Source organism: Phoenix dactylifera, chromosome 14, assembly GCF_009389715.1.
Source record: "Phoenix dactylifera cultivar Barhee BC4 chromosome 14, palm_55x_up_171113_PBpolish2nd_filt_p, whole genome shotgun sequence".
In the NCBI taxonomy this organism is placed as follows: Eukaryota; Viridiplantae; Streptophyta; class Magnoliopsida; order Arecales; family Arecaceae; genus Phoenix; species Phoenix dactylifera.
Window position 1 is genome coordinate 5,793,679 of NC_052405.1, and position 15,686 is coordinate 5,809,364.

The 15,686-nt window shown below is 38.2% G+C and overlaps 1 protein-coding gene across 1 annotated transcript; it reads right to left on the reverse strand.

Annotated features, from left to right (window-relative positions):
- Positions 1 to 825: 825 nt before the first annotated feature.
- LOC103708068 (protein LAX PANICLE 2) lies at positions 826 to 9,895 on the reverse strand. The gene is made up of 4 exons (XM_008792836.4): positions 8,925 to 9,895; positions 8,718 to 8,768; positions 8,498 to 8,570; positions 826 to 1,214 (listed from the first exon to the last, which is right to left on the reverse strand). The coding sequence occupies exons 1-4, from the start codon at positions 9,578 to 9,580 to the stop codon at positions 1,059 to 1,061; spliced, it is 936 nt and encodes a 311-aa protein (XP_008791058.3). The 5' UTR covers positions 9,581 to 9,895; the 3' UTR covers positions 826 to 1,058.
- Between the last annotated feature and the right edge of the window lie 5,791 nt (positions 9,896 to 15,686).

Consider the following 15,686-nt stretch of genomic DNA (forward strand, 5'->3'; position numbering starts at 1 on the left):
ATTTGAACACTGAGCTTATGGTTATGATGGCAATAACTCCAATAGTTTTTCATTGTAAAAATTTTGTGCATTAATGTTGGTTATCCTTTACCTCGCAACTGGTTTTGATATACACAGAAGTTTAGCAGGAGAGGAACTGAACCTCGTCTCGCTCTAAATTCGCTCTTTTTATGTACTCTTATATTTCTTGGATTTTATGTACTCTTATATTTCTTGGATTAACTAAACACTCTCTTAAGATTCACCCTTTAATAAATCATTGGAAAGAGGGGGAGAGGCTGAAAATGGCGAACAATTTATTAGATATATGCCAGATAATTATGATATATAGAATGAATTTTTGCTTGCATACCCTTATAAATATTTGCAATTGCATGTATCCTTTGGCAAATTTACTTTATGCATGCATATTTATTTCTGTTTTCTTTGCATATCCTTATAAATATCTAAAATTTTATTAATTTGTGCATTATTTTTTCTAAATGTAGATCCTTAATTCAATAAATGCATGCAAATAGTATATTTATGAGTGTGTAAATATAATTTTAGATATTTTTAAAGATATACAGACAAAAAAAATCTTATTGAATCGCACTCATCAATGGAATGCCCCTTAAATGAACTGTGTCCAGCATCAATGTCCAAGACTAACCATATTAGGACTTAAATCAGATAACTGCATACTTTGAGGATGCAGATGGCCTCACAGATGATGCCCGCCTTCAAATATTTTTCAATTTGCTTTTAAATAGTTTCTTTTGGGAGGTGAATAACATAACATCTGATCATGGATCCAATGAGCAGAAGAAAAGATGCAAGGAGGGATAAAAGTAACAGCAGGAACTGAAATTAGTGAGTTAAAAGCGGAAGAATTATCAAGCCAAGATGGCTTGGAAATACACTGCTGATGTTGTCTCCCCCAAAAATTGTGGTATTTCCAAGCTATTTCTCAATGAATTAGATGACAAAGAACAAAACAGAGCGCATGAACCAAAGTTAAGAACAAGAAAAAGAATTCAGTGGAGTGCTTAATTTATACACGAGATCGATGCAGAAATCTACGCACTTCTACCATACTCCAAGGTCATCACATGATTTGTGCTCGGCGAGTCCGGTAGTAATCTCACTGCCTCCCCTAAGCACCATATGCTATCTCGAACATGTTGTAAACTCAAGTAGGGAAGAAGCAATTGTCCTCTACATGTAATCTCTACCTGTTTTGGCACATGAAACCGTAAGTTTATATGTCCTTCATCACATAATTCTCTATCATTCTATCATGATTGGCTATAACCACAATTAGATTAGAAGCTAAGCAACTTTGTACCATTGAGCAAAATCATTGGAGTTTCTAGCTAATATATGACATGAACATAACAATATCTAGGCCCCTCCATGAGAGAATGATTGAGATAAGGTATCTTCGAAGTCATCTCAAGGCTAATAGTCTAAAGTACAGTACATGTTGGGTCAAATGCAAGTGATGTGTGATAATGATGTTGGATCTTTCCGCTAATGGACAGCACAGGCAGGTGCCTGTCTATAAACTAATGAAATCTATGTACTATCTAAGTTGCCCAAAAGAAAATTTAAATGCAGACCACGTCAGCACTAGGGCCAACAGGGACAGCTAGGCATCATAGAGGTAGCATCCTAATGCAGGTATATAATGTAAACATAATACCTTCAAAACAATGAGCACAAATGCAAATTTTTTTTTTTTTTTTAGCCTATAGATTAACTAGGGATCGATCAAAACATGCTTAGAAATACCCAGTCTTACTTTGAATTAAAAAAAGAGAGAAGATAACGAATGTTATATTTGATAAATAAATTCATGTAATAAAATATTTTAACAATCAATCACTTCTTGCTGCTTAGACAAAAAGGCGAGTTTAATTTATGTTGGAGTTAGCCATCAAGGATAAGATGGATATGGCAGGGACTAATAGAGGGATTACCTCTTTGTAGTCTCAAAAAATATACATAAAAAAGAAATCCATGCAAATAGACCAATTGATCGAAAGGTACTATTACTAAATTGCTAATCTATTCTTACCGCAAAAAAAAGCTAATTTATAAATTATATTGCTAGTGAAAAAATGAGGTTATTTTTATTATTAGAGAGGGAGGTGAAGGGGGGCGGCCACAGCATAACGTCTACTTTACCCCATGACTTTGCTTTACTCCATGGGAAGAGATTCTCGCACCATGGACGTCACGTAACTCGGCCATCCTTGCCTTCCTTTCACCGGGCAGCGGTCAGCCGGCACAAAGTAGAAAGTTAGAGGGAAACGGAACCTGCCCGTCCCACCACCATTGCTGCCCGCCCTTCATTATTACGAGAACCCCACCTCCCCTTGCCTTTTCCTCAACTGACAAAAGCCTTTATTCATATGTCTCTAGAACCATCCAAAAACTTTATGACTAGCTTCACTCATACAAATATATATATGTATGTAATAACATACATAACAAAAAGGTTTCATGCATGAGAAAACGTAGATTGGACCTCTGTTATTTCCAAAATTTGGAACATCACATACAACTCAAATTCAATTCAATTCAAACCCAAGGTTTAGGTCTAGTAGATGTATCCTTGACTTGTCTTACCCTTGTTTGCATGTAAACTTGAACCTAAGGAGTACAAAATGTCTCAAGAGACACTATACACATAAATTTAGATATTACATGGAGGAGTTAGATATAGAAGAATTAAACAAGTTCTAATTATGCATGCATAATATATAGATATGTTAATAATTTATGGCCATTTATATGTTTTGTGACACAATGAGTAGTTAGTTCACCCGGTAAACTAATGTAGATTATGCATTTATACATATGCATTTATTTAATAATATGAGTTGCACCAACGTCCAGCTTGTACGACCTACATTTATACATATTATTAGTATTGAATTATTAAAACTTTTCAGGGGAGGAGAGAGAGAGAGAGAGAGAGAGAGAGAGAGAGAGAGAGAGAGAGAGAGAGAATAAAAGGTGGCAGATCCAAGAGGCACGCCGAGGAACCGGCAAGATATTTACAGAATCCCATCCTTCTCCCCACCATTTCCCATCTTCCTGTTGGCCTCCTTGCCTAACATCACGCTTCACAATAAAATTGCATGCACGTCTCCCTCACGTTGCCTCTTTTCTATGCAAAATCCAACTCCGCTTATCGTAGACGCCAAAACAACTCAATATTATCCCTCACTACAGGGGGGAGAGAGAGAGTGGTTTCAGAGGTAAGCAAAAATAAATTGTGGGAATCCTCCAGCCCTCCTTTTCTTTAGGCCCCGAAGGGCCCCAATGGATTATTCCTTTCATGAACAGAGATAAAACCATAGTTTATAGGTGAAGGGAAGTGATCCATGATTTGCTTTAGTCCATGTTTTGATGCTTTCCTCTTCGCCAACTTGGAATGATTCTGTTTGTAGTTATATAGCTTCCATCCCATGCATTGTCTTCCCTCAAAAGCCTATAATATGTAAACATCTACCGTCTCTGGATGGGATGACGGGGTCTTAAATATTCCAACAAAGTGCACCACTTATAAGCCATGGATGGGTCCAATATCCACAATCCTAGGCTTTCAAGGTGAAGACATGGCCTCGGTTTGCTATCAAGAGGCTGAGGTGAGACCCGCGAAAGCATGACGATGGACGGGTCTAGCTCATATATATACGCATGCAAGGGTCCACGTGTTTTAGTTTCTTTCCTAAGTTTGGGTTTTCTTTGGACATATGTGTTGTCACTTAGGCCACAATCAAGGTCGAGTGTGTTATAGATAACGTTGGTCTATAGATAATGCCTAATTATCAAATAAAGGTTGCAAAATTAGTTCAAGGACTTCATTCCATGCATGTAATGACCAACCATGAAGAATATCTAGCTCTATATATAGTTAGTATCCTAATTCAATAACATTTAGTTCTCATCAACCGACAATAATGACATGCTCACAGGAGCAGTATATATGCAGATCAAAACAAGTATAACAAGAAAATACAACCAATTTGAAACACCATCATTCTGTGCTGTCAACCACAGGATGGAATGTTTGAATGCTTGGATATCAATAGTTAAAAGAGAAGAAATTGTATGTTATGAAAGTCTAACTCTAATCATGAAGTCCTCTAGACTAGAGAGATGACATGCATGAAGAAGGTGTATTTGGTTGTTAAAGTAATCCATATTGTACCCTTAATCATGCATGAAGAAGTTGACTTTCGAAATAAAAGTTGCACTACAGGAATATTGTATGGTAGAAGGTATGATAAGTATATATAGCATATGCTTTATATTATATTACGTGTTTACAGTTCATTATGATCATAAATTTAGTGATGAATGTTTTAGGTGGGAATATAGTAAGGCAAGAGGAATGATGGGCAGCATGTTGTCTATATAAAACGGCATGTTAACAGTTCATTAAGAGCGTATAGTCAGTACTGCATGCATGCTTTATGTAAGGGAAGAACAACTAGTGATAAACTATTCTAAAGAAAGAATGTAGTTGTCCACTTATCTGCTTTGAGGTTGAAGGTGGCTCCTAGAAATAAAGGGTGGTATAAGATCGCATTCTGTAGTGCAGGAGAGGCATCACCTCTTCCATTGGTAAAACTAATATTAGGACTTGAAGCAATTATAGTGAGACAGGAAAAATCACCACTACTCGATGCTTATTGGGAAATTTTAAGACAGATAAAAACCTAAATCTGTACTGATTTGATCTACATTTGAAGACCTTGTTAAGCAACTGTACCTATTCATGAAACTCTAGTATATAGAAGTGCAGTTACTTATGACTTTCAAAAATAGAAGTTCAGTTATTTATACATAGCTTGTATAAATAACCAAACCACTTTTTGCATATAATCCACAATATGTGTTCAAATAATCAAAGGAAAAGAAAGGGGAATAAAGTTGGTTTTGTAGATTAAATGCTAAAATTATTAGGCACATGAAAGTGGGAAAAAAAAATAGTAAGGGTTATTATTTTCCATAATTTACAGAAAGAATAATTCTTTAAAAATAATGCAACTTTGAACAATGTCTCTAAAGACAAAATAGATATCATCATCCCTGAGCAAATTTATAGCTTCTACGGCATGTTTCTAAGAAGGCTAATACTGTATAATATGTGTATATGAAGGCTTTCAATATTTTATATAAAAAAAAGGTTTTCAATATTTGAAATTCATAACTTTGATATTTTTTTTTCTTAAACTAAAAATTTTCAATTGAAGGAGTTGATACATTTTAAAAGTGTTGGATTGTGCAAAACAGGAGGTTCAAAAATGGAAAAACTTAAAAAATAAGAAGAAAGCAGAGATTATAAGTTGGTAAAATTCTAGCTACTTGTAGAAGTAGATTTTTTTCTTTCTTCTTTTTGAGGGATAACAGTGCTATGTACCAAAATTTTACTAAAATAAATAAAGGATTGCAAAGCCAAAGAGAACATACAGAAGAAAGAAAGACGTTTTGCAAGGGGTGAGGGGAAGAAAAATATCAATAAATTAGAAGTCTCTGGTTTCATAATTTTGGGGTTTTCACAAAATTTCATTGCAGAACCAACAATACTAGTATAATAAAGTCTCAAATAGCAAGCAAAATCACAAAATATCATGATCCTAGCTAGATCTTTACTTATATGGTAAAAACTTCACTATCTTTCACACTCCAAACAGAATATATTAATAAATGATACAAAGCGGCTAAATTTTACTAGTGAAGGAACATTTGTAGCAGTTACCATGCGTGAATTTATATATATAAGAAAAATTCTAGTAATGCAGTAATTTATATAGCACGCATATTTACTACTACTCTTTCTAGGAATTGCCATAACCAATACTTTCAGCTGAACTTTAGATGTATAATAGCAAGTAGAAAACATAAGAAATGAGGGTGATTTCAATTTTGTTAATGGTTAATTACCTTTCAAGATATCATAAAAAGGATAGGCAAAGTTTTAGTTTATTTGGAACGCATATAACAAACACATTCTATTGCATTTTGCATGTTTGAGCGAACGACTCATAATTTTCAGAACCAATCTTCCACCCATGAAAAATATAGAAAAAGAACAACCAAAAATATGAGAAAGCAGTTCAGTTTGATAATAAAAAACAAAATAATAATAATAATAATAATAATCAAAGAAATAAATTAGAATGTATACTAATGCTTTCTAGGGAGTAATTAGTTAACACTTACGTATAATCATTATATAATTAATTTGCTAGCTATGCTATGTTTTGGATTTCATATCTCGATAAGAGATCTTTGGATTGCATTATTATCCTTCAATTTACCATTTTATTTAGCCGTCAATTAAAACCAGTCCTTATTCGTAATACCATGTAAAAACTTATCGGTAAGAACTATAAGCCGATATAATGTTTAATTCCAGTTTCTTCAATTATTGGTAAGTGAATGCTGATTTAGGAGAGAACTGTCCAATGCCACATTATTCTGTTAATAATTCTAAAATTTCTAATAAATATGTTGTGAGTAAAATTGCCAAGATTTTTTACAACAAAATATATGCAAAATCATTAGGCTTTATTTACTAAGTCTCTACGTTATTATGCTTTTCTGTTATTTTCCTTTGGGCTCTTTACATTTCTTTCATGATAAAACACAGCAGTGATCATCTGCATCCAACCTTAACATCTGCCCTATCAATTAATGGGTAGGGTTTTTTTCTGAATCCATCATCCTGGATGAATTTCTCAAAAAACCAAAAAGAAACAAAAGAAAGCAATATATATATATATCTAAGAGAATCAAACTTCATAACATACGTATTCTCTAGATATGCTTAACCAAGATAGATCTGCGACAAGGAATGACGGATAAAGAGATGGCAAGATAATAATGTTCGGGAAAAATGTGTTCATAGTGAGTGAAGTAGAATAATTATAAAGTTGGTGACACAAAAAAGGGGGGTTATAGAGTGAGAAAGGTGATAGAAAGTAAAAATGGCTTGGAAATCTCAGCTGGCAAATCAAGAAGATAAGCAACCATATATAAAATAAAACCCACTGAAAGCAGCCCTCTTTCCTCTTTCATTCTTTCATATCCCATTGTAAGATGAATTTCTTTTCTGAACACGTAGATGATCGGCACTAATCATACAAAAAATAATCCCTCTTTTATGTTGTCGCCGATAATGAGTACTAAATTGGATCAATGTCTAGAATTCCACAGCTCACCTCAAAACCAATGAAGAGGGAGCACATGTGATTTTCTTTCTTTCTTTCTTTTGATTCTTTTGAGTAGAATGGTGTATGTGAAATATTTTGGCAAACTACAATGTCCAGTTCCGACTCACCCAAAATGAATGGACATAACCTCTTTGTCTGTTTCTTCAAATAAAAAGAAACAACCCTCTTTGTCTGAAGTTATTCCCTATGAGGAGAGCTTAAATGTACAATAAACGCTTGAGCAGGAGAACTGCTTACAATCTATATGAGAAACTCGGAAGCTCCTTACGGCTTTGCTCCATTAAGATTTAGCAAAGACACCTGCATTGCCCTACGCACTCACAACTCAAAAAGCCTAACAAGTGCACAAACAAGCAAAGTCTAAATCATTATAAGAACACGGATGAGATATCTTTTATTTATGGCGAGAGAGGTTTTCCACAAGGACTCCAACCTATAGGTGGCTTCATGTTTAGATGGTGCATTGCTTTCAGCAAAGGTAGGTGAAATAATGGCTCTTAAGGTTGTCTCAAGCACCCAACTAGGAACAAGGACAGTAGTGTCCATAAAACTCTTTTAAACTTCGTCGAATGGATACGAAATAGCCATTGCTCCTCATATCGTCTTTCCCTTTGATTTATTAGAGGCCTAGCATGCTGAGCTTCTTATGGCTCTCTTACTCCTGAAAAACCTGCAAGACGGCTCTTTTTTATATGGTATGTCGAGCCTACAAATAGAAAGTTACTTTGCCATGATGGGTCATGAGCCCTAGGGTTTTTACAGCCCACTTCAAACATTGAGAACATAAAATGTGCACTTAAAACCCCGTCTCCACCTAATAAACCTAGAACGACCACTGATAACTAACCATCTACCCAACCCCAAGGCAGATCCAAAACGAGCTCAGGAAGCCCTAATCATGGTGAGGGCAATGATGTGCCACTCAGACACTCACATCCCACCTGCAACAAGTTACTACAAAAGCTAGCATCCCACATCTAAGGTACCCTTTTTTAGCTCCCAAGTTCCTTTCACCATCCCAACCCCAACCATTGGGATAGCACAAAAGATGCCAATAGACCCATGTATAAGTCGGCCTCATGGTGGTCTTGCTCTTGTGATATTCTTACGTTGATCCTTGTTGGTAATCTTCACAATAATCCAACAAGGCTACAATTATCTAAAACCATGCATTCCATGCCAAAAAATAAGGAGCAACAAACTAAATCAAGATAAATATAATCTCACTCAAGCTAAAAGGGAGCTGTAATTATTAAGTGCACCTCTGATTCGTCCTCCAGTCCCAGCTTGTTCACCAAGTACTTCATCAACAGCCCAACTGTCATCCTCCCGTCCCTGTAAATATATTTTTTCAAGAAAAAATATATATTTGAGCAAGGCTATGGACTCATCTCAAGCCAAAGAAGAGATAAAAGAGAAGAGAGTAATCATAGTAGATAATTATTCTACTGAGAAAGAATCATGGGGAGATAGTGATGGTACTTAATCCTCAAGTAGCTCTTTGGTATCTGAGGCAAAAAAGGCTCTCTTCCCCTGCATTAAAACCCCAAAAAAAACCACATATGTGAACAAAGCTAAATGAAATAAAGTAAAGGAATTCAAAGAAAGAACTATTGCCCAATCAAATATATAGGCAAGAACAGGGGAAAAGAATTTGAAATATCAAAGGAATTATTCGCTCTAACTCACTGGTTTTGTGCCGCCTGGAGCACGAACCAGATGCCGGTCTGTGGCCTCGGCGGCGGGCTGACGACCCTGATGTCGGCCCGAATCTCGCCACCCGCCACCAACGGACTCGAACTCCCCGCCGGGCACATGAATTGCCGGGCCACAAACTCCGGCATCATCGGCGGCACTCTCGAGCTGCTCCCCATCGCGGGTCCGCTACTCCAGAACCCCCAAGGCGGTGGCGGCGGCGGCGTTGCCTCCTGCCAGCAGTAACTCAGCCCTTGGTGCGGCGCCAGCCACGGCAGCACCGGCACCATGACGGAAGGCGTCCCCGCCGTCAACGGGCGAGCAATGGCACGGGGATCGGATGGCGAAGGCGACGACGAAGACGACGGTCTTTCGGTGAACAGCTCGAGCTCGGTCGCTCCTTGCCGGCGGCGCGAGGGAGTCGTCGGCGGCCCGAGTCCTAGTTGGAGCCAGTTTTTGGAGCTGCTGCTGGTCTCCGCCACCTCTTCGTCATCGTCGTGGTTGTCATCGTTGGGTCCGCGGGTCGGGGCTTGGGAGGGCTCTTCGGCCATCGGATTGGATCTCAAGGAAGGGGTTTTGTGCTCGAAATCGGAGCAACAGCCTCCATAGCTGTCGTAGTGCCGGCGGAGCAGGTTCCGAGCCGGGACCATCGTCTCATACCATGGTCCCCGCCGTCCAACTTTCACCAGCTCTTTCTCAACAAATCTAAGGCTGATATAAATACAAATCCCAGCAATAGTAGTAGCAGTAGTAGAAGTAGAACAAGAACAAGAACAAGTTCATGGAGAGGAGGAGGCTAAGAGAGGGTGAGCCGAAAGCTATCAAGGAAAGGGAAGGGAAGGGAGGACAAACAGAGGGAGGGGGAGAAAGGCTTTTGGATCTCACTTTCCATCAATTCCTCTCCTCTGGAAGCTTGTGGAGATCAAATAGTTTTCTTTCAGGCAGATGACAGACTGAAATGAAGAGAGAAGGGATGGTGAGGAGAGTTATATATTTATATCTTTATATATTATATATTAAATATATACTTTCTTTACAAACATAAAACATATATAACATATTTATTTTATTGGATTTATTACATCTTTTTTTTATTTTAAATGATGATGACAATAAAATAGGAGGAGGGTGGTGTCTACGTGGGAGGTCATGGGGGAGGGGAGGGGAGCGGATTCCGAGGAAGCCCATGGGAGTTTGGCGTATTTACGTACGTGTCCTGCGACGGAGGCACGCGGGCCGAGGCCGGTTGGTTCATCATTGCGATGGGTTTTTTTAATTATTTTTAAAGATGGATAAAAACCGGACCGGACGGTCCGGACGGTCCGGACGGGGGTTTGGTGCGGGTCTTGGGAAGGGAGGAGTGGGGTTGGATCGGACGGCGGAGAAGGGTAGATCACATGAATTTGACGGGACTAGAGGATCAAATCGAATCCGTGGGGTTTGATTTGACGGTGCGAGAGAAGCCTGAGAGCGCGTGCTCCCCACGGCCGCTGCCACCACGTAACGCCATCATCAATTGAGTTTATGCTGTTAGGCAAAGAAGATCAAGTTTCTACATGATCTCTACTTCAAAACTAATTTAATTACACAAAAGTTGTAATTCAAAACAAAATACATGATGTTGCTCAAAACTAAAACAAAGTGCATGATATTGATATTTGAAAATTATGTTTTATTTTCCTGCTTATCAATACAGTGCACTAGGGCCAAAACCATAAGCAATAGTTATTATTTGTTTCCATTTTAACCTTGCGTTAAGATTTATTAGAAATAAAAATAATGGTTTTTATAACAATAATAGAGTCAGATGGAACAAAATGTAATGGTAAAATAGCTAGAAAGTGCCAACTGGTTTAATTGACAACAATGATTTTGGTTCAAAAATCATGTCCTTATCTGATTTTAGCCGAACTTTTACCTTTTCCTGTTCCAAAGGGTGCCAACTGGCGAGATAAAGATGTAAGTGGATTACAATCCTAAAACTCTCTCAATCACAACTATCCATGTTTGATAGTAATTTGTTCTTAATTTAAGCCCTACTAGAGTTTCATTTCTTTTGAACATTGTATTTCTTCTCATCCATATGTGTTTTTTTGGTAAAATGTCATCCATGTGTTTGATATTGAGGAAGTAACTATGATCGCAATATGTGCAGCCTGAATTGGTTCCTATATATTCATCAATTATATCTAATATAGGTCTATAGTGAATATTGTTGCATTTCTCTCCAAAAGTTAGGAAGGTTAATAATGGGATTTGCTTTCTGAAAGGAAAACAAAAGAAAAAAGATGTGAGAAACAATCAGGCTCGTGCAATGAAGTCGAATTTTGTAGAATCTAGCAAAGTAAGTACCGTCAAAAAATAGTACTATGAAATAACACTATTGGTTTTAGTGCAAATAGATTTGAGGGTGAATTAATGGTTATAAACTAGTGATGGATGGTTTGCAGGGCTGGAATAGGGTTGGGCCAGGGCACGACCCTACTTGAGCCTAATCCGAATTTTTTTTTGAGCTTTAGGTTAGGCTTCGGTGTAATTTTTTTTTCAAAACCATAGCTCAAGCCCAGCCAGAAATTAGTTCAGGTTGAAACCCTAACTACCATTGTTGTCTCCACCTCTAAGAGGCTGAGATTAGAAAGAGAAGAGAGAAGAAAAGAGAGGGAGAGAGGGGCCCCCAACTATCGCTAATGGCTCCTCATTGGCGGTGCCACCACAACCATTGCCAGATCTCAACGGTGCCTACGTCATCAAGATATGTCGTACTGCCATCTTGTCCCCCACTTCCCAACTCAATCAAACTGCCCTCTCCATTGCTACCTTCGACACATTCAACGCTTTCCACTCCTACCTTGATGACTTTCTCTCCTCTTCTCTTGACCTCTCTTCCGACCGACTTTGCTCCCATGCCATCATCATCTTTGGCCAAGCTAGCATGCTTGTTGATGCTATCTACACCTTCAAGGCCTCTAACTACCTTCCATCCAATCTCTCAGCACCCTCCTATTTACCTACATCCCCACCAAGGAGCATGATGAGGTTGGCTGGATCTTTGGTGATTTCCTCAATCTTATTGCCCTAGTTGGATATAGGGTTCGGGACTCAAGCCAATCTGGCAAGGTTTAAAGCCAGATTCGGGCCTCATTCTTGGCTTAGTTATTAGGTCTGGTCAAGACTCGAGCTTCAGTCAGGCCAAGCATCAATCCAAGACTAGCCCAAAATTTCTTCAGACTTTATTTTTAAATCCAAAACTTAGCCCGAACTGTATCAGCCCTAGCCCATGGCTAGACCTGAAGTTGGCTAGGCCCAACGGGCCTCAGGCTACCTCGGACCCACTTCCACCCATGGCGGTCTATCCAAAAACTTTGTGGAAACTCAAGATATTTTATTTTGAAATTTATTTCGGGGGTAATGTCTATTTTATGCTAGCTAAGAAGGTTGTTGATGGTCTCAAGGGTACAGACTAAGTAGTACTAAAGTTGGAGGAGAATGCACTGAACTAATTAGTGCTAAGCTTTTAGCTGGCAAGTCTATTTTGAGAAAGTTGTAATCTTTTTTAATTGGAAAAGCAATTTAACTCGGATTGTATAAACAAAAAAACTTATTAGGATAAATAGAGGCCTTGTAGTCCTATATTATAATCATTATAAAATAAGAGGGACCTAGACCCTATTTTTATTAGTTTTCTTATTTTCTAATATTCCTTTACATGATTTGAGTTGAGTAGGATGAAAGAATTTCTTCTCTCCCTATGAGATCAATGAAATACACAAGTAGAGGTGGGTATTGGGCCAGACCGCCCATAGCCCGGCACGAAGCGGGCCATGCTAGGCACGGCTCATAAAAGGGGAGCGGGCTAGGTTAAGGATTTCTGGCTCGCGGGCCGAGCCCGGCACGGCCCATAAGGGCCTGGGTTGGCACGATTCGTGGGCCAAGCACAAATTTATAGGACTCCAATTTTTTTTCCAAAATACCCCTCAAATTAGCCGTTTTATGGCTGTTGGAAGGGGCAAAATGGGTAAAAAGCCACAAATAGCCGTTATGGGCCAAAAAAATAGCCATTATGGGCCACCCATAATGGCTATTTTTTTTTGGACAGACGGGTCGTGCCTCATGCCTAGCACGGCCTGCTATCCCACGGGCCTAGGATCGTGTCGGGCTTGGCTTTTAGGTTAAACGGGCCGTGCCAGGCACGGCCCGTTTGGTCTGTGGCCCGGTGGCCGGGCCGGGCCCGGCACAGCCCGATGCCCATCTCTATAACAAGTCTATAATCATATATGTTTTTCATTTAAATTGAATGTCATACCTTGTCAAACCAAGATCACATGGGTCCTTAAAATCAACTGGTATATAGATTATCCATGTGTCACAAATCGAACAACAAATATTTCAAATGAATTAGAAATGAGAAGATACAGTGTGTTCCAAGGGTTAGAAATGATGATTATGCCTTGGGAAGAAAACGATCTACACTATTTTTTTTTGCCTTGGGTTAGAAATGATGATTATGCCTTGGGAAGAAATGATAATAACCTTAATTAAATTTTTTTAACAACTTTAAGAAAGGTAGGTATAGTGTGGTACTATTTTTTGCACTTTGTGAAAACAAAGATTAATCAAGTGAGATAAAAAAAAAATACACATTGAAAAGAAGCTCAAATGAAATCTAAATTTAGTTGGTTTTCAGCTTCCAAACTTCTAATTAAGATGGCTTTCCTATTTTATTTCTCAAAAGTAATAAAAATAAATACCCAATATACCTCACTGAGAAGGCCAATGAGACTTGGGTATCTAGTTGGCACCAATCCCTTGATTGGAAGATGATCCCTTTACCATATTTCTTATTTTTTTATTTTTAAGAAAAGGAAGAAGATACCAAAAGATCCACACGAAAGATATTCTTCCTCCATGTCCAAAAGGCGTCATAAAATGTGATTCATGATTTTATTTTATCTTTTGTTTTACTTTTAGTTGTTTAGATGCTTTTAAATTAATAAGTTTTCAATCATTAGTAGAGCTTAAATGAGGAAAGTATATAAGGACTCATGCGGGCATATATTTAGTCCCACATCAGTTATTCACCAAAAAAATTTTGGATACTTGACAGTATTATGGAATCTAAATAATATCTTCGGCAAATTTTTTGGATGAGGTTCTAAGTTATTACACCTAATATATCTTAGTCTTTCTTTTCGAGAGAAAGAAAGTCAAAATAAGAATAGCCTCGTAGCATCCCGCTGTGGTTGGGACCATTTGTCCTAGCTTTTCCATTTAGCTTTTTCTCCGAAATTATATCCCTTTTATCCTATCTTATAGTACAATTCATGCACTTTAGCTCTTTTATGTTTTCTGACACCTCCATGACCTTCATCTACCATATCAAAGCTACACTTTTTCCCTATCTTGGTGTGGTAATCCATCAAATTTGCATCATAACTATTTGACTATTTAAATGAGCAACAGAAACTTGGATGCCGACCCCAATTCAAAAATAATAAAGTATCATTTGGTTTAAAATGGAGTATATACTTTTACTTCCTTTCAAGAAATGTCATCAATATCATATAAAAGGGGAATTTGCAGAAAACTTACTTAACCATTAAAGTTAACAAAAACACAACCATTATTTGTCTTAAAGAAATGATTTGTTTTAAATTTTACTGGACCATTATATCTCTATCCTCCTCATTATTTATAGGGATAATTTTAGACATGCATTGACTTGTAATATATGTGCATTAGTCAAGATAAATATTCGATTAGTGCAAGGGACATGTTAGAGTAGGAAAAGGGAGATGCGTCCCGTCACGAAGTATTGTCTGCTTTGGGGAGTCCTCCTGCCTTTTCAGGACGGGAGATATCCCTCACGGCTTTATCCAAAAGGCGCCTCACGAGGAAAAGAGGATGGAGACCCCTTATAAGCATATTCCTTTTCACTACTCAAGCAGTATGGGACTAAAGGTTTGTGGCTCCCCTTTACACCCCTAACACTACCCCTGAGTGGAAAGGATTATGCGGGTGAAGGTTCAAGCACCCAGAGCGCCCTATTTGCTAGAGCAAGAAAAGGGGTTGCATCCCGTCACGAGGTATGGTCCGCTTTGGAGAGTCCTCCTGCCTTTCTAGAACGGGAGATACCCCTCACAGCTTTATCCAAAAGGTGCCTCACGAGGAAAAAGGGATGGAGACTTCTTATAAGCATAATCCTTTTTCACTATTCAAGCAGTATGGGATTAAAGATTTGTGGCCCTCTTTTATACCCCTAACAGGACATAATAAAATTTCACAAAGTTCAAACTCGGCCATTTTGGGAGGAAAACAATGCGACCATTTTTATACAAAATATGAAGACAAAGCTAACTTTTTCTGCAGTATTTGGAATAAAAAGAAAACCTACCATCTGTGCCATAAAATGATGTACCTTGTAGGCGCTTGCAAAACCACAACAACCGTGATTCATGCACTGCGGACCAAAGAGTACTGATACCAACTGCTATTACTTTTTTCTTTTGGTGAGATACTAGCTTGGTCCTACGCTCACAGTCATCCCTAGTCCCTTAAGGAGGAAATGGCATGAAAAATTATTATGTCTCACTTGCCAAAGGGAGTTGGGTGGTGATGTGTTCATGGCCATGAGATGACTTAGGCTTGGAATGAAAGCATTACGGCAACAATGGATTGATGGTGATATCTTTCCACCCAAAAGTGCTTCCCAAGATTCTTTCCTCCTATATGGTGTCTCAAGCCATACATTCTTGTGCT

What these genes read in the sequence shown, in the direction of transcription:
- LOC103708068 (XM_008792836.4), bottom strand. Translation starts at nt 9,580, where the DNA reads ATGGTCCCGGCTCGGAACCTGCTCCGCCGGCACTACGACAGCTATGGA. An exon ending in CTCCAGGCGGCACAAAACCA is followed by an intron (nt 8,769 to 8,924) that starts GTGAGTTAGAGC and finishes GTTTTAATGCAG; the next exon opens with GGGAAGAGAGCCTTTTTTGC. An exon ending in GACTGGAGGACGAATCAGAG is followed by an intron (nt 1,215 to 8,497) that starts GTGCACTTAATA and finishes GTGCCAAAACAG; the next exon opens with GTAGAGATTACATGTAGAGG.